We start from the raw sequence: 18092 nt of genomic DNA on the forward strand, positions 1-18092 counted from the left end.
AAAACATCGCCCCGACACAGTCCCCCTCCCCATCCCTGCTGCTCCCGCAGCCCCGACCACCTCCAGCTTCTCCACCCAGCAGCAGCTCTGGGGCTCGTGGGGGCCAAAATCGCCAATTTCACCTTTTCAGCCCCATTTTGCCACCAGCCCAGCAGAAAGGGAGGAAATTCAACAACGCGTTTGACTCGTGACACTAAAAACTACCCGAGCAACAGACTCCTGGGGCCACTGGTCTCCTCCGCCTCACATACGAAAATAAACCCAATTTGCTTTATATATATATATGAATATCTAAATATCGATATATATATATAAACGGCAGAGGAAGCTCTGCGCAGGACTATAGCGTGGTCTCACTGCCCATGTCCCGAGGTGGTTTCTCAGTGTCGGTGTCCTCGTAGTCCGACTCCATCTCGATCTTCACCTGGGGCACGGCGCAGAGGGGGTTTCGGGAGTAGTTAAATGCGGGAGACGATGGGCACGAAATCTTCAGGTGAAGCGTAATACTGAGGAGGAGGAAGAGATGGGGAAGTGAGTAGCCAGGCATGGGCACCTGCATCCCAAAACCATCCCAAAACCACGCCAGCAACCCTGGCAACAGGCTCCGGATGATGCCACCGCCAGTAAAAATTCATAAATCTATGATATTTTGCCTTTGCTATGTACGATCCATGGGATTCGCCGCTGCAGGTGGAGAAGAATCCCAAGCTTTCAGGATTCAGATGTACATCCCAACCCTAAAAATCCCTGTGGCTGTTGCCCGGCGGTGTTTTTATCGCTTTAAACCCTCTTGCACCTAACCACGCTCTGATGACCCGATAGCCGGGGCCAGCAAACAACCCCCCCCCCCCAAAATAGAGAGGGATGCTGCCAAAATACACTCAGATATTTCAGCCCTGCCCAAGGATGATGGGAACTGGCTCGAGCGAGCGATGCTCAGCCGGGAGCATCAGCTGGTGACCCTGAGAAATGTCTCCCAACACGTGCCCTGGGGATGGGGGAGCCCGTTCGGTGTCGTTTACCTGCGATCCAGGTCTGAACCGTTTGGGGAGGTATCAGAACGCAAAGCTCCAGGTGGAGGACCTCTTTCCTGGGGGGACACGGAGGTGAGATGCTTCCCGCGTGAGGAAGGAGACCCCCCCCAAAAAAAAAATCCATTCATGCCCTCCCCTCCAACCTGCCACCGGGTCCAGCATCCTCCAGGCAGCGGGAGGAGAGAAGCTCCTGGGAAATGCTGATTTTGGGGGTGATGATAGAAAATGAAAGGCCCTACCAGCCCCTGCTAGCTGCAGCTTGAGGACAGAATCAATGAATTATCACGTTAAAGCTTGTTGGCGTCATGATGCAACCTGGTGCCAAGCTGGAACAAACTCACCCGGGTTTATTTTGCATTTTTTTTTGGTCGTGGCTGGCTTTGCACCAGCTCATGTATGATGCTTCAGGCAGGCTGAACCAAACCGAACCCAGCTGCTCTTTTGCAGCCAGGATACCGCTGCCACAAGCTCAAAACCTTCCCAAATATCAATATTTTTTAAAAATCACCATCAGTATCAGCTTAGGGGGGGGACTCAGGAGAGTCCTGGCTTCCCAGCCACCTGGGATACCCAATTATTAGCAGTGCTGAGCCCGCTGCATCCTCTCAAACCTGCTTTAAATGCAGCAGACCCTCCTCCCCGCTTGGCTTGGGCAGGATGGATCCAGGCTGCGTCTTTCAGCGGGGTTAGTGCCGTGGGGGGTCGAGCGGATCCCGTCACCGGGGGGTTAGGAAGCGGTAGGGAATGCGAGAGAGGCTCCTGAGCTTTTTACTTACGGCTGAGGCAATGGGGACCCCCGTTTCGGGGCTGCGATGGCAGGGGCTCCATGGGGATCTTAATGACTGAGGGAGGTGGGAACTGGAGAAGAAAGTGGGGAAATTCGGTGAAGGCAGTGCCTCGGTGGGCTCCAAGACCACCTGGAGCACTCAAAGGGACCCAAAACCTCCAGGGTGGGTGCGTGAGGAGGAGGAGGAGGGTTTGCCTTCCTCTTCCCAAATGAACTCTCAGCCCTTCTGGCTCTGCAGCAGGGGGTTGCACAGGTTAACGATGCTTTGCCACGGTACAATGGGTGCTGCACCCTCAGCCATGGGATTTTCGCTCTTCTCCTTAATAATTTCTTTTTTTTGGTCACAATTTGCCAGCTTTCAGGACAGGTGGGACATTCCCTGGAGCCTCCAGCTGGCCCCAGCCGTCACTTAAAGCCCCTCAATCAGCCTGTCCCATAAATGCAGTGAAACACCGCCACGACCCAAATGGGATCTTCATCCCAACGATCCAACCTCATCAAACGATCTTCATCCCAAACCCACCGACCTGGAGGTTTCGGTGGGATCTTTCCCTCCCCAGCCGGTCCGGATGCCCCCGCCGTCCATGGGAGCCCCACCCCCCACCCTGCACCCACCTCCTCATCGCTGCTGCTGTCTCCTTTGTTGCCTTTTTTCTTTTTCTTCTTGTCATCCTCTTTCTTCTTCTCCTTCTCAGGGATGATGTTGTCAATCCAGGCCAGGTCGTGTTGGGAGAAGACAAAATCCAGCAGCCGCCTCACCAGGATCAGGGCTAAAATCTGGGAGGGGAGAGATGCAAGAGCCGGATCTGCAAGAGCATCTTTCCTCAGGAGACACGAGGACCACCACGGGACCAAGCCAAAATTCCCTTAAATCTCCAAAAAAATCATCTAAACGAGGCTGCAGGGGGGTGGCCTCACCATGACGGGGAAGATGATGGCGGCCACAGTGGATTTGAGGATCCAGAGGACGGCCAGGCAGACGATCTGCACCAGCGTGAAGAGGTGGATGCGGCGCAGCGGCACGTGCCGGAGGAAGACGTAGTCGGGCTGGTGCTTGGCCGGCATGAGGAAGAGCTTGCAGCGGTCCCAGAACTGCGGTGGGATGAAGGCTGGCGTTAGCCTTCGGCCTCATTCCCCAGGCTCCCGGGATGCCCAGATAAACACTCTTTTACTCCCCAAAACGGGGAATTTGAGGCTTTTTGATGTTGCTCGAAGGGGGTTGGTTATCTGCTGTTCCATGCAGCTGGAAATACTGGACGCATGCAAATTTGGGGGTCAAAATCCCCCTTTTTTGCCCCTGTGTAGGACCCCTTCATGGCCACTGAGGAGGAGGAGGAGGAGGAGGAGGAGCACTTACCTGGATGCCGTTCAGCGACGCGACACCCATGTACAGAAAGACGCCGTACAGCACCGGCATGGGGATGTACTGGGGACATGGAAAAACCACAGTGCTTACCCCAAGGAAGGGGATGGGGATCAATGCTGGGGACCATGGTGGGGGTGGGAAACCCAGCGTTTCAGTCCCATGTCCCCAAACATCTGCGGGGAAGGAGCAGGGATGGAGCAACAGGAACGTTCTACCTTCAGGATAGGGGCCAGGAAGACAGAAATCCCCGTCAGCACAAAGACGATGATGCCCGTCACTCTCTGCTCCCTGGAACGATGAGAGAAGCAGGATGACGCCGTGCCGGCTGGACCTGCTGCTACGTCTGGATTCCCCACCCCGAGGAAGAGCGCGGCCGAGCCTTCCTCACCTGACCCCCAGGAACTGGGGCTGCTCCCCTGGGGCACTGGTCTCCGTCTCCATCTTCAAGCTGTCGATGTGGGCGATGGAGATGACGGTGGCTGCCACGTACCAGGGCAGCCCCATGAAGGAGCAGACGGCCATGAGGATGCCCACCCAGAACAGATCCAGGTGGTAACCCGCTGCTTTCTGCAACACAGAGCCCAGGAGGGGTGGGGGGTGGGGGGGTGGGGGGGCAACGCAGCTCACCATGCGGTTCCTGTAGTCACCCCAGAGCCCAGCAAGGTGGGGCTTCCCCCCGCCCCACGCACCCCCTGCAGCATCGCGCATCGCCACGGTGCGCCCTGCATCACCCCGATGCACCCCACGTCACCCTGGTACACCCATCGTTGCTGCGGTGCACCCTGCATCACCCTGATGTACCCCACGTCACCCCGATGCACCCCACGTCACCCCGGTACACCCATCGTTGCTGCGGTGCACCCTGCATCACCCTGATGTACCCCACGTCACCCCCGATGCACCCCACGTCACCCCGGTACACCAATCGTTGCTGCGGTGCACCCTGCATCACCCTGATGTACCCCACGTCACCCGATGCACCCCACGTCACCCCGGTACACCCCATCGTTGCTGCGGTGCACCCTGCATCACCCTGATGTACCCCACGTCACCCCGGTACACCCATCGTTGCTGCGGTGCACCCTGCATCACCCTGAGTACCCCACGTCACCCCCATGCACCCCACGTCACCTCGGTACACCCCATCGTTGCTGCGGTGCACCCTGCATCACCCTGATGTACCCCACGTCACCCCGATGCACCCCACGTCACCCCTGGTACACCCATCGTTGCTGCGGTGCACCCTGCATCACACCTGATGTACCCCACGTCACCCCGATGCACCCCACGTCACCTCGGTACACCCATCGTTGCTGCGGTGCACCCTGCATCACCCTGATGTACCCCACGTCACCCCCATGCACCCCACGTCACCCCGGTACACCCATCGTTGCTGCGGTGCACCCTGCATCACCCTGATGTACCCCACGTCACCCCGATGCACCCCACGTCACCCGGTACACCCATCGTTGCTGCGGTGCACCCTGCATCACCCTGATGTACCCCACGTCACCCCGATGCCACCCCACGTCACCCTCGGTACACCCATCGTTGCTGCGGTGCACCCTGCATCACCCTGATGTACCCCACGTCACCCCGATGCACCCCACGTCACCACCCCGGTACACCCATCGTTGCTGCGGTGCACCCTGCATCACCCTGATGTACCCCACGTCACCCCCGATGCACCCCACGTCACCCCGGTACACCCATCGTTGCTGCGGTGCACCCTGCATCACCCTGATGTACCCCACGTCACCCCCGATGCACCCCACGTCACCCCGGTACACCCATCGTTGCTGCGGTGCACCCTGCATCACCCTGATGTACCCCACGTCACCCCGATGCACCCCACGTCACCCCGGTACACCCATCGTTGCTGCGGTGCACCCTGCATCACCCTGATGTACCCCACGTCACCCCGATGCACCCCACGTCACCCCCGGTACACCCATCGTTGCTGCGGTGCACCCTGCATCACCCTGATGTACCCCACGTCACCCCGATGCACCCCACGTCACCCCGGTACACCCATCGTTGCTGCGGTGCACCCTGCATCACCTGATGTACCCCACTCACCCCGATGCACCCCACGTCACCCCGGTACACCCCATCGTTGCTGCGGTGCACCCTGCATCACCCTGATGTACCCCACGTCACCCAGATGCACCCCACGTCACCCCGGTACACCCATCGTTGCTGCGGTGCACCCTGCATCACCCTGATGTACCCCACGTCACCCCCGATGCACCCCACGTCACCCCGGTACACCCATCGTTGCTGCGGTGCACCCTGCCTCACCCCGATGTACCCCACGTCACCCCGATGCACCCCACGTCACCCCGGTACACCCATCGTTGCTGCCGGTGCACCCTGCATCACCCTGATGTACCCACGTCACCCCGATGCACCCCACGTCACCCCGGTACACCCATCGTTGCTGCGGTGCACCCTGCATCACCCTGATGTACCCCACGTCACCCCGATGCACCCCACGTCACCCCGGTACACCCATCGTTGCTGCGGTGCACCCTGCATCACCCTGATGTACCCCACGTCACCCCCGATGCACCCCACGTCACCCCGGTACACCCATCGTTGCTGCGGTGCACCCTGCATCACCCTGATGTACCCCACGTCACCCCGATGCACCCCACGTCACCCCCGGTACACCCATCGTTGCTGCGGTGCACCCTGCATCACCCTGATGTACCCCACGTCACCCCCGATGCACCCCACGTCACCCCGGTACACCCATCGTTGCTGCGGTGCACCCCTGCATCACCCTGATGTACCCCACGTCACCCCCCATGCACCCCACGTCACCTCGGTACACCCATCGTTGCTGCGGTGCACCCTGCATCACCCTGATGTACCCCACGTCACCCCGATGCACCCCACGTCACCCTGGTACACCCATCGTTGCTGCGGTGCACCCTGCATCACCCTGATGTACCCCACGTCACCCCGATGCACCCCACGTCACCCTCGGTACACCCATCGTTGCTGCGGTGCACCCTGCATCACCCTGATGTACCCCACGTCACCCCCATGCACCCCACGTCACCCCGGTACACCCATCGTTGCTGCGGTGCACCCTGCATCACCCTGATGTACCCCACGTCACCCCCGATGCACCCCACGTCACCCTGGTACACCCATCGTTGCTGCGGTGCACCCTGCATCACCCTGATGTACCCCACGTCACCCCCGATGCACCCCACGTCACCCTCGGTACACCCATCGTTGCTGCGGTGCACCCTGCATCACCCTGATGTACCCCACGTCACCCCGATGCACCCCACGTCACCCCGGTACACCCATCGTTGCTGCGGTGCACCCTGCATCACCCTGATGTACCCCACGTCACCCCGATGCACCCCACGTCACCCCGGTACACCCATCGTTGCTGCGGTGCACCCTGCATCACCCTGATGTACCCCACGTCACCCCCGATGCACCCCACGTCACCCCGGTACACCCATCGTTGCTGCGGTGCACCCTGCATCACCCTGATGTACCCCACGTCACCCCGATGCACCCCACGTCACCCCGGTACACCCATCGTTGCTGCGGTGCACCCTGCATCACCCTGATGTACCCCACGTCACCCCGATGCACCCCACGTCACCCCGGTACACCCATCGTTGCTGCGGTGCACCCTGCATCACCCTGATGTACCCCACGTCACCCCGATGCACCCCACGTCACCCCGGTACACCCATCGTTGCTGCGGTGCACCCAGCATCACCCTGATGTACCCCACGTCACCCCGATGCACCCCACGTCACCCCGGTACACCCATCGTTGCTGCGGTGCACCCTGCATCACCCTGATGTACCCCACGTCACCCCGATGCACCCCACGTCACCCCGGTACACCCATCGTTGCTGCGGTGCACCCTGCATCACCCTGATGTACCCCACGTCACCCCGATGCACCCCACGTCACCCCGGTACACCCATCGTTGCTGCGGTGCACCCTGCATCACCCTGATGTACCCCACGTCACCCCGATGCACCCCACGTCACCCCGGTACACCCATCGTTGCTGCGGTGCACCCTGCATCACCCTGATGTACCCCACGTCACCCCCGATGCACCCCACGTCACCCCGGTACACCCATCGTTGCTGCGGTGCACCCTGCATCACCCTGATGTACCCCACGTCACCCCGATGCACCCCACGTCACCCCGGTACACCCATCGTTGCTGCGGTGCACCCTGCATCACCCTGATGTACCCCACGTCACCCCGATGCACCCCACGTCACCCCCGGTACACCCATCGTTGCTGCGGTGCACCCTGCATCACCCTGATGTACCCCACGTCACCCCGATGCACCCCACGTCACCCCGGTACACCCATCGTTGCTGCGGTGCACCCTGCATCACCCTGATGTACCCCACGTCACCCCATGCACCCCACGTCACCTCGGTACACCCATCGTTGCTGCGGTGCACCCTGCATCACCCTGATGTACCCCACGTCACCCCGATGCACCCCACGTCACCCTGGTACACCCATCGTTGCTGCGGTGCACCCTGCATCACCCTGATGTACCCCACGTCACCCCGATGCACCCCACGTCACCTCGGTACACCCATCGTTGCTGCGGTGCACCCTGCATCACCCTGATGTACCCCACGTCACCCCCATGCACCCCACGTCACCTCGGTACACCCATCGTTGCTGCGGTGCACCCTGCATCACCCTGATGTACCCCACGTCACCCCGATGCACCCCACGTCACCCCGGTACACCCATCGTTGCTGCGGTGCACCCTGCATCACCCTGATGTACCCCACGTCACCCCGATGCACCCCACGTCACCCGGTACACCCATCGTTGCTGCGGTGCACCCTGCATCACCCTGATGTACCCCACGTCACCCCGATGCACCCCACGTCACCCCGGTACACCCATCGTTGCTGCGGTGCACCCTGCATCACCCTGATGTACCCCACGTCACCCCGATGCACCCCACGTCACCCCGGTACACCCATCGTTGCTGCGGTGCACCCTGCATCACCCTGATGTACCCCACGTCACCCCGATGCACCCCACGTCACCCCGGTACACCCATCGTTGCTGCGGTGCACCCTGCATCACCCTGATGTACCCCACGTCACCCCCATGCACCCCACGTCACCCCGGTACACCCATCGTTGCTGCGGTGCACCCTGCATCACCCTGATGTACCCCACGTCACCCCCATGCACCCCACGTCACCTCGGTACACCCATCGTTGCTGCGGTGCACCCTGCATCACCCTGATGTACCCCACGTCACCCCGATGCACCCCACGTCCACCCTGGTACACCCATCGTTGCTGCGGTGCACCCTGCATCACCCTGATGTACCCCACGTCACCCCGATGCACCCCACGTCACCTCGGTACACCCATCGTTGCTGCGGTGCACCCTGCATCACCCTGATGTACCCCACGTCACCCCCATGCACCCCACGTCACCTCGGTACACCCATCGTTGCTGCGGTGCACCCTGCATCACCCTGATGTACCCCACGTCACCCCGATGCACCCCACGTCACCCTGGTACACCCATCGTTGCTGCGGTGCACCCTGCATCACCCTGATGTACCCCACGTCACCCCGATGCACCCCACGTCACCCCGGTACACCCATCGTTGCTGCGGTGCACCCTGCATCACCCTGATGTACCCCACGTCACCCCGATGCACCCACGTCACCCCGGTACACCCATGGTTGCTGCGGTGCACCCTGCATCACCCTGATGTACCCCACGTCACCCCCATGCACCCCACGTCACCCCGGTACACCCATCGTTGCTGCGGTGCACCCTGCATCACCCTGATGTACCCCACGTCACCCCGATGCACCCCACGTCACCCTGGTACACCCATCGTTGCTGCGGTGCACCCTGCATCACCCTGATGTACCCCACGTCACCCCGATGCACCCCACGTCACCTCGGTACACCCATCGTTGCTGCGGTGCACCCTGCATCACCCTGATGTACCCCACGTCACCCCCATGCACCCCACGTCACCCCGGTACACCCATCGTTGCTGCGGTGCACCCTGCATCACCCTGATGTACCCCACGTCACCCCGATGCACCCCACGTCACCCCGGTACACCCATCGTTGCTGCGGTGCACCCTGCATCACCCTGATGTACCCCACGTCACCCCGGTGCACCCCACGTCACCCCGGTACACCCATCGTTGCTGCGGTGCACCCTGCATCACCCTGATGTACCCCACGTCACCCCGATGCACCCCACGTCACCCCGGTACACCCATCGTTGCTGCGGTGCACCCTGCATCACCCTGATGTACCCCACGTCACCCCGGTACACCCATCGTTGCTGCCGGTGTGCCCCGCACTGCCATAGTGCGCCCCACATCAACCCAAAGCACCCCTCATCACCCTGATGTGCCCCACATCACCACACTGCACCCCACATCACCCTGGTGCACCCATCATTGCTGCGGTGCGCCCCACATCAACACCAAGCACCCCACATCACCCTGGTGCACTCTGCATCACCACACTGCACCCCCTATCACCCCGGTGCACCCTGCATCGCCCCACATCACCCCAAAGCACCCCGTATCACCCCGATGTGCCCCAACATTGCCAGGGTGCACCCCACATCACATTGCACCCTGCAACACCCTGGCACACACATCATTGCTGCGGTGCACCCCACATCGCACTGGTGGACCCCACATTGCCATGGTGCACCCCACATCACCCTGATCATCCTGAAACACCCTGTATCGCTTCAGGGCACCCCACATCACCCTGATGTGCCCCACATTGCCCCGGTGCACCCTGCATCACCCCACATCATCCCACAGCACCCCACATCACTCTGATGCACCCCAACATTGCTGCGGTTCACCCCACATCATCCTGAAACACCCTGTATCACTGCAGAGCACCCCGCATCACCCCAATGCGCCCCACATGGCCCTGGTGCACCCTGCATCCCCCATCACTGCTGCAGGGCACCCCGCATTGTGCTGATGCACCCCACGTTGCCACGGTGCACCCTGCATCCCCCTGAAGCACCCTACATCACTCTCATACACCCTGCATCCCCCTCATGCACCCCACAATGCCATGATGCACCCCACATCACCCCACATCATCCTAGAATAGAATCGTTGAGGTTGGGAAGGACCTTTAAGACCATCGAGTCCCACCGTTAGCCCAGCGCTGCCACGGCCCCCACTAACCCACGTCCCCAGGCGCCACATCGACACGGCTTTCGGACACCTCCAGGGTGGTGACTCCACCACGTCCCTGGGCAGCCCGTCCCGGTGCCGGACAACCCTGTGGGGCAGGAATTGTTCCCGACATCCAGCCTGAACCTCCCCTGGCACAACCTGGGGCCGCTTCCTCATCCTTCCACTTGTAACCTGGGAGCAGAGACCGCCCCCCCCCCTGCCTCCACCCCCCTTTCAGGGAGCTGTAGGGAGCGAGAAGGTCCCCCCTGAGCCCCCTTTTCCCCAGGCTGACCCCCCCCAGCCGCCCCCCATCAGGCTGGTGCTCCAGCCCCTGCCCCAGCACCGCTGCCCGGCTCTGGCCGCGCTCCAGCACCTCCGTGTCTTGGTGCGGAGCCCAAACCTGAACCCAGGGTTCGAGGGGCGGCCACACCAGTGCCAGGTACTGGGGGACGGTCACTGCCCTGGTCCTGCTGGCCACGCTATTGCTGACGCAGCCAGGATGCTGCTGGCCACCTGGGCCACCTGGGCACACTGCTGGCTCGTGTCCAGCTGACCATCAGCCAGCACCCCCAGGTCCTTCCCCACCAGGCAGCTCCCCAGCCCCAGCGCTGCGGGGGGTCGCTGTGACCCCAGTGCAGGGCCCAGCACTGAGCCCTGTTGAACTTCATCCAGTGGCCTCAGCCCATCGACCCCACTGGCCCAGACCCCCCTGCAGAGCCCCCTGTCCTCAAACGGATCAATGCTCCCCTCAAGCTCAGTGTCATCTGCAAACTGACTCGATCCTGAAGCACCCCCCATCACCCCCATGCACCCCATGTTGCCACACTGCACCCTGCATCACCCCACATTGCTACACTGCACCCTGCATCACCCTGTATTACCCCACATCATCCCGAAGCTCCCTGCATCACTCCCATGCACCCTACATTGTCATGCTGCGTGCTGCATCACCCCACAACACCCTGCAGCACCCCACATTGCTACACTGCACCCTGCATCAACCTGCATCACCCTCATGCATCTCACATTGTCATGCCGCACCTGCATCACCCTACATCGCCCCACATCACCCTGAAGCACCCCACACTGCTACACTGCATCCTGCATCACCCTGTATCACCCCGTGTCATCCCACATCATCCCATCATCCTGAAGCTCTCTGCATCACTCTCACGCATCCCACATTGCCGGGCTGCACCCGGCAGTACCCCACATCACCCTGCAGCACCCCACATTGCTACACTGCACCCTGCATCACCCTGATGTATCCCACATTGCCACGCTGCACCTTGCATCACCCTGTATCACCCCACATCATCCTGAAGCTCCTTGCATCACCTTCATGCACCCTACGTTGCCAGGCTGCACCCTGCAGCACCCCACATCACCCTGCATCACCCCACATCATCCTGAAGCTCCCTGCATCACCCTCATGCACCCTACATTGTCATGCTGCATCACCCCACATCACCCCACACTGCTGCACTGCACCCTGCATCACCCTGATGTATCCCACATTACCACGCTGCACCCTGCATCACCCTGCATCACCCCACATTGGTACACTGCACCCCGCATCACTCCGAAGCACCCCACACTGGTATACTGCACCCTGCACCCTGCAGTGCCGCAGCGCACCCCACATCACCCCGCTGCACCCCACTACCTACAGCATTAGGTGGATGTAACACCCTGGAGGCTCTGTCACCCCCAAACCCCCGCGTGAGAAGGAGAGGCTGAGCCCTGGCTTTGCGCAGCGTGCCGAGCCGGGGTGACCCCCCCGTGCCTTGCAGCAGCACCTGATCCGCACCCCAAAAGTGGGTGCTGGCAGGGATGCAGGGGTACCCGACGCGATGCCGTGACGAGTCCCGGCTCACCCGCAGCTTGTGCTCCTTCCTGTTGACGATGACGGCTGTGATCTGCTGGTCCATGAAGATGAGGATGGTGACCAGGAGGGCGGGCAGGGCGCTCGCCAGGTAAACCCACCACGGGTTCTTCCCAAAGGGAAACACGAACCACCCTCGGTCCACACGGGTGGGCTGGAGGGGGGGGGGGGTGGAAGACAGGGGGGTTGGACACCGTGGTGGAGCCCCGGCACAGAGCAGAGAGAGGGAAAAGCCCAAGCGCTGACATTTTGGGAAGCCCCACCTCACCCCATCACCTCCGAGCATCATCCTTATCCCACATCCATCCCTAAATCCCACCACCACGCACCGGTACCCAAACCACACCCAGCATCCACATGCCTCAACCCAACATTTTTCCGGGATGCTCACTGGGACACCCGATGGCACCCCAGGGATGGAGGGGGGAGAAATTTTCAATGACGCTTCTGGGAAAGGGATTTTATTGCTTTTTTTTTTACCTTAAAATCAGTAGGCACTTGGAGCTTTGGGGTGTTGAGTCCGAAAAGCACATCCAGACCCACAAACATTAGTATGGACATAAAGATAGAGAAATCGCTAATAAGTTTACGCAGCTGCAGGGAGTGAGAGAAAGAGAAGAAAAGGGGGGGGAACCAACAAAAAGAAGGAAAAAAAGTCACAGAATTAGAATATTCCCCCAGAAAATACAAAGTAGCTTTTAAGAAGGTGTCCAGACACCACAGGAGCCGCAGTTTTCCCTGAAAGGTGTTGAGGAGCTGGAAGAAGAGTGAGGGTGGAGAGGCGAGGGGTCCCCCCCGGTGCAGCCGAACCTTGATGATACTGGGGATATGGAGCTTAGGGGTGTCCAGTCCGAAACAGGCATCCACTCCGCAGAAAAGCAGGATGGAGAAGACATTGGAAAAATCGGCAATGAAAGCCCTGACCTGGAGGCAAGATGGGGAAACGGGGGTGGAAAGGGTAATTAATGGGATGGAGAGGTGAATTAATGGGATGGAGAGGTGAATTAATGGGATGGAGAGGTTTGCTTCCCACTTCGGCTCCTTCCCTGGGGTTTTCCAGCTTTGCTCACCCATGGATAACCTGGGTATAACCCACAAAATGTAGATTTTTTCCTCCTTTGCATGGCAAGGTGATGGGTTATTTAATATGCAAAGCCAAATCGGCAGCTAAAGGCTCAGGGGGATTTTTTTTGCTTATTTCTTATTGCTAGCAACATCTCCTAGAAATACAGATTTATTTTCCCGCAGCTCTTTGCATCCACCAGACTGCCAGCTCCTGGTTTTCCTACCTTTTGGAAAAGAGAAGGGTGAAACCCGGTGCTTTCCTTACCTTGGTGGGGAAATAGCGGCTGAATTTGAATTTTTTCAGGGTCAAGGTCATGGAGTAGGTGCCGAAGAAGAGGATGAAGGACATAAGGGCCAGGTCGGGCACGAATTTACAGGATTTCCCCACTAAGCTGCCGCCGTATTTGAGACATTCCTTCTTACTCAGCTGAGTCCAGTCCAGAGCTGTTAGGTTAATAGCATTGTACTGGGGAGAAACCCCCCCCCAAAAGACAAAATTAGCATTTTAGTGCAATTGCAGCATGCAAGGAAAAGGGTATTTCTTGACCAAAAAAACAAAATCAGCATTTTAAATAATCGCAGCGTGCAAGGATAGGGGGGCATTTCCCAGGTAAATAAAGCAAAATCAGCATTTTTAGCAACTGCAGCATGCAAGGGAAGGGGTATTTCCCAGCCAAATAAAACAAAATCAGCATTTTTAGCAACTGCAGCATGCAAGGGAAGGGGTATTTCCTGGCCAAAATGCAAAATTAGTCTTTTAAGCAAATGCAGCATGCAAGGGAAGAGATTTTTCCTGGCCAAAAAAAGCAACATTAGTATTTTAAGAAATTGCGGTGTGCAAAAGAAGGGCATTTCCCCATTAAAAAAAGAAAATTCAGCATTTTTAGCAGCTGTAGTGTACAAGGGAAGGGGCACTCGCTGGCCAATCCCCAAAATTAGTATTTTAAGGAATTGCAGCGTGCAAGGAAAGGGGTATTTCCCTGCTAAAAACCCCAAAATTAGCAGTTTAAGCAATTGCAACATGCAAGGAAAGGGGTATTCCCCATCAAAAAAAGCAAAATCAGCAGTTTAATTAATTGTAGCGTGCAAGGGAAGGGGCATTTCCCAGGGCTGCTGCCGCCAGGAGCCCCATAGCCACAAGCGAACCCTGGAGCCACTATTAATTTGGGCAAAAAAGTGGGGATTTGGTGCCACCGAGCCCAACCGTGGAGCCAAATCAATGCAAATCCTGCATCGCCCTCGCTCCCAGCCGGCACGCGTCGCTCCCCGGATGCAGGAGTCCCTCGGATTTGCCCTCCCTTATCCCAAGTTTCCCGTCGGGATGAGCAAAGCCGCTTACCAGAGAAACGTTAGTGGTGTTTGGTGCCACTGGAGCTGAAGCATCAAACAAGGTCGCGTTGGCTGCGGGAAAGGAGTTTGTTATTGAGGTTTTTGGCTAATATCGAGGTTTTGGTATTAAAAGTAGCCGGGCTTTGCCCGGGGAGGCGCAGCTGAGCCCGGCCAGCGTAAAAGCAAATGGGGGGTCGAGCGCATCCCCCGAGAGCCGCGTGGGGATCGGCATCCCGAGGGCGGACCAGGATTCGGGGAGAACCCCCCCCATGTCTAACCCCGCAGCGACTTCTCCCTGATTAATCCCATGCGCCAGCGGAGAACACGGCTTCTCCTACAGCGGCTTCTCCCTCCAGGGCTGGCGAGTGCCGGGGGGGTGTGTGTATTTTTAGGAACCTCCCAGCTCCTAAAATTATTAGGAGCTTCCCGGAGAAGCCACCGGCAGCAGGGTTGAGCATCCTGACACCTGCATCATAAAACCACGGGGGCTGAAGACTGAAAAAGCAGCCTGTTCTTTTTGGAGAGGCGGCACCCAATCATGCCCAATTGGCTTTTATTTGTGGGGTTTTTTGGCTATTTTTCTTTTTTAAAATATTTTAGGGGTGTTTTAGTGTCTCACTGCAAAAAAAAAAATAATCCATCTTTTCTAGCCCCCGGCACCTTCTCCTCCAAGTGCAAAAAGCAGCTCCGCTCGGCTCTTCGGGTGATGCAGCTCCGTAGCTTCAGGAGCACCCACGTTCTTTACGGGTGCCCCTAAGCGGGGTCCGGGACCGCTCTGCCCCCCCTCTTCCCTCTGGTCCATCTTCCTGCGCCAAGTGGGAATTTCGGCTGCCCCGACCTGCCGCCTCCATCCCCAGCGCCGAGGATTAATGAAGGAGAAGCGATTGCTGGGTTAGAAGCAGAGACCCGGGAGCTGCCGAAACCGGGCTCCGGGGAACGGCTCTGGCAAACCCAGCATTAAAAACACTATTATTATTATTAATTAGTATTATTTTTTTTTTTTCCCCCTCCATAACCTTTCATTATTCCAGAAACCAGCCTTATTAGTGATTTCTACACCTTAAAGGGTAGAATACCACTGGTGGTATTTTAAGAGAGGAGTCTACATAAACCCTTTTAGCAGAGCAGAGAGAAAAGTAAAATACCTGGAAAAAAAATAACAACAAAAGCCCCACGGGGGAAGAGTATCAAATATTAAAAGAGTTTTAATATTTAGAAGGCGATACTCACTTGAGATTGAAATCAGCCCAAATTGATGTGTGCAGCAGAGACAAATATGGTACAAATCAGTTATAATGATCAAAAATCAGAACGAATTAAAAAAAAAAAAAGATTAAAAAAAAAAAAAGGATGTAGGGGGAATAAACAATTTCTCAATATCTAGAGGAATGGAAAATCCAATGTGGACACCACTGCCTTGGGTGCCCGGAGCAGCGAGGGTGAGGAACGGGGCTGGGTTGCAAAGAGGCTTAAAGGTTTTTGGGGTGCAAATGCCTCTCGGTTGCCCCGGGTTTTCTTGGGGGGAGGGGGGGGGGCGGGGGGCTTGGAAAAGGGGGAGACCTCCCTGGAGGCTCAAGGCTCCCCCATCCTCCTGCGCCAAGCCACGGCGGTGGGTGCTGCCGGGCAGATGCCGGCACTGGCGGGTGGATGGAGGTGGTCACGGTCCCGTTCCTGGGATATTTCAGCCCCCCCGGGATCGCGTTGGGGGTCAGGCTTCGCTTTCCCGCAGGTCACGTTTGGGAGGGTTTGGGTTGGGAAAGGACGGCAGCGTCTCGGTGTGCTCCCCACTGCACGCAGGGCTCTCAAAATCCAACGGGATCGGGTCACTCAGCGGGTGGTTGGTAAACAGAAATCGAGGGAAAATGCAAAATGAAAGCGAATAAATGGTATTTCCATCGCAGCGGGTGAGATCTCTTCTGGCAATGACGGATGTATAGGGAACGCGGCTGGTCTTGGATGCTTCTGTTTCTGGGGAGAGCTTCAGCATCACAACCCTCTGCCTGCAGCTGATGCTCCCCAGAATTGTTAGCTTTTAGGCTTTTAAAATAAATTCAGCTCGCCTGAGAGCGGGGTTGCTGCCATCAGCCCGAAGCGAAGATCTCCATCCCCTTCCAGGTGGCTGTGGGAGCATCTGAGCTGCTCAATTCAGACCAGGGATCATCCGGTACGTCTATCCAAGAGCAAAACCAGGGGAGCCATCGAAAGATGGTCTTCTCAGAGCCTGATGGCTTCTCCTTTTTGAAAAGGAGTTAAAAAGAGGAGCAAAAAGCAGTCCAAGGAGGTTTCCACACCCAACTGGGACATCCCAGGGTTTCCCAGACACTGGAGAGGACAAAACCCCTCCAACGTATTTTCTGGAGAATAAGTTTCCATCGGCAGCAGGCTGGAATTAATGCTCTAAAATGTCTTCCCCCCCCCCCACACACACACTGTATTTCCCTTTTATCCATCCATCTGGCTGCTCCAGGCTGAGGCCCCAGCTCTCTGGTGTCGTCCTCTGCGTTCCAGCGAGCACCAATGCGTTCATCCATGGGGAACAAGGCTCTTCTGTCTTGCCCAAGAACATCCTCAGAGGATGAGGTCTCTCCACCCAATGCTGACCGGGTAGCTGTCTCCTTCCATGTCCTTGGCCAACGATCCAGCGGGATTTATCCACAGCGGGACCCCCCCCCCCCAACCCCTTCATCTTCCCCAGCCGGCGCCGAAAAAGATGTGTACTCACCTGGGTCGGGGGCGATGCACTCGCACTTGTACATGGTCACGTAATCCGGCTTGAAGTCTGAATTGATGGGATAGTACTTAAAGGCTCCGATCATCTTCTTGATGGCATCGTAGATGAAGATGAAGCTGATGAGGGTGGAGAAGCCTTCCTCCGTGAAGCGGGTGATGTACTTTATAATGAAGCTGGCGTCGGTGGCCACCAGGATAAGGCACTGTAGGGCAGAGTGCAAGCCGATCCAGAGGCGGAATTCCATGTAGTCAATGCCGTTGCCTCTGAAAGCGGGGACAAGGCGAGAGCATCCCCGTGAGAGCACGCTGTGGGCTGGAGGACACCTCCCACCCCCGTACGGATGGGTCCCCGTTCCTCCTGGCACCGCTCAACACCTACTTGCTGAAGTCAAAGAGCAGCTTCTCGAAGATGAGGATGGGGCCGGTGCTGCTGAGGATGATGAGCGGCTGCCCAGCGAAGAGGCAAAACATGGAGCCTGCCATCGCCGTGCCAAGGAAGCTCTCCATGACGCCCTGGGGATGGATCAAACCTAGCATTAGGGATTACGATTGAACCATTGAGCCATTATGGTGATGCTGGGCCACGTTACATCCCCACAGATACCCCAGATGGAGACGGGAGTCAAGGACCTCTGCTTGGACCCACATAGGATGGGTGGGACCATGTCCCCTTGCTCC

The 18092-nt window shown here is 58.2% G+C and overlaps 1 protein-coding gene across 8 annotated transcripts in view; it reads right to left on the reverse strand.

Annotated features, from left to right (window-relative positions):
* Positions 1-32: 32 nt before the first annotated feature.
* The window catches only part of SLC4A5 (solute carrier family 4 member 5), a 37223-nt gene continuing 19163 nt past the window's right edge, over positions 33-18092 (reverse strand). For 2 of the 8 annotated variants that reach the window (XM_037371590.1, XM_037371591.1), the window contains 13 exons: positions 17794-17927; positions 17407-17678; positions 14695-14756; positions 13621-13821; positions 12771-12884; positions 12283-12444; positions 3576-3754; positions 3403-3475; positions 3179-3247; positions 2740-2913; positions 2437-2598; positions 1023-1090; positions 33-506 (listed from right to left, as the gene is read on the reverse strand). In XM_037371590.1, the coding sequence (XP_037227487.1) occupies positions 341-506; positions 1023-1090; positions 2437-2598; positions 2740-2913; positions 3179-3247; positions 3403-3475; positions 3576-3754; positions 12283-12444; positions 12771-12884; positions 13621-13821; positions 14695-14756; positions 17407-17678; positions 17794-17927 (1836 nt within the window). In that variant the 3' untranslated portion in view covers positions 33-340. Of the gene's footprint in view, positions 507-1022; positions 1091-1810; positions 1893-2436; positions 2599-2739; positions 2914-3178; positions 3248-3402; positions 3476-3575; positions 3755-12282; positions 12445-12770; positions 12885-13100; positions 13215-13620; positions 13822-14694; positions 14757-17406; positions 17679-17793; positions 17928-18092 lie in introns of all 8 variants that reach the window. The other 6 variants (XM_037371596.1, XM_037371595.1, XM_037371593.1 and 3 more) reach the window with 6 other exon arrangements.

Source organism: Falco rusticolus, chromosome 20, assembly GCF_015220075.1.
Source record: "Falco rusticolus isolate bFalRus1 chromosome 20, bFalRus1.pri, whole genome shotgun sequence".
NCBI classification, from domain to species: Eukaryota; Metazoa; Chordata; class Aves; order Falconiformes; family Falconidae; genus Falco; species Falco rusticolus.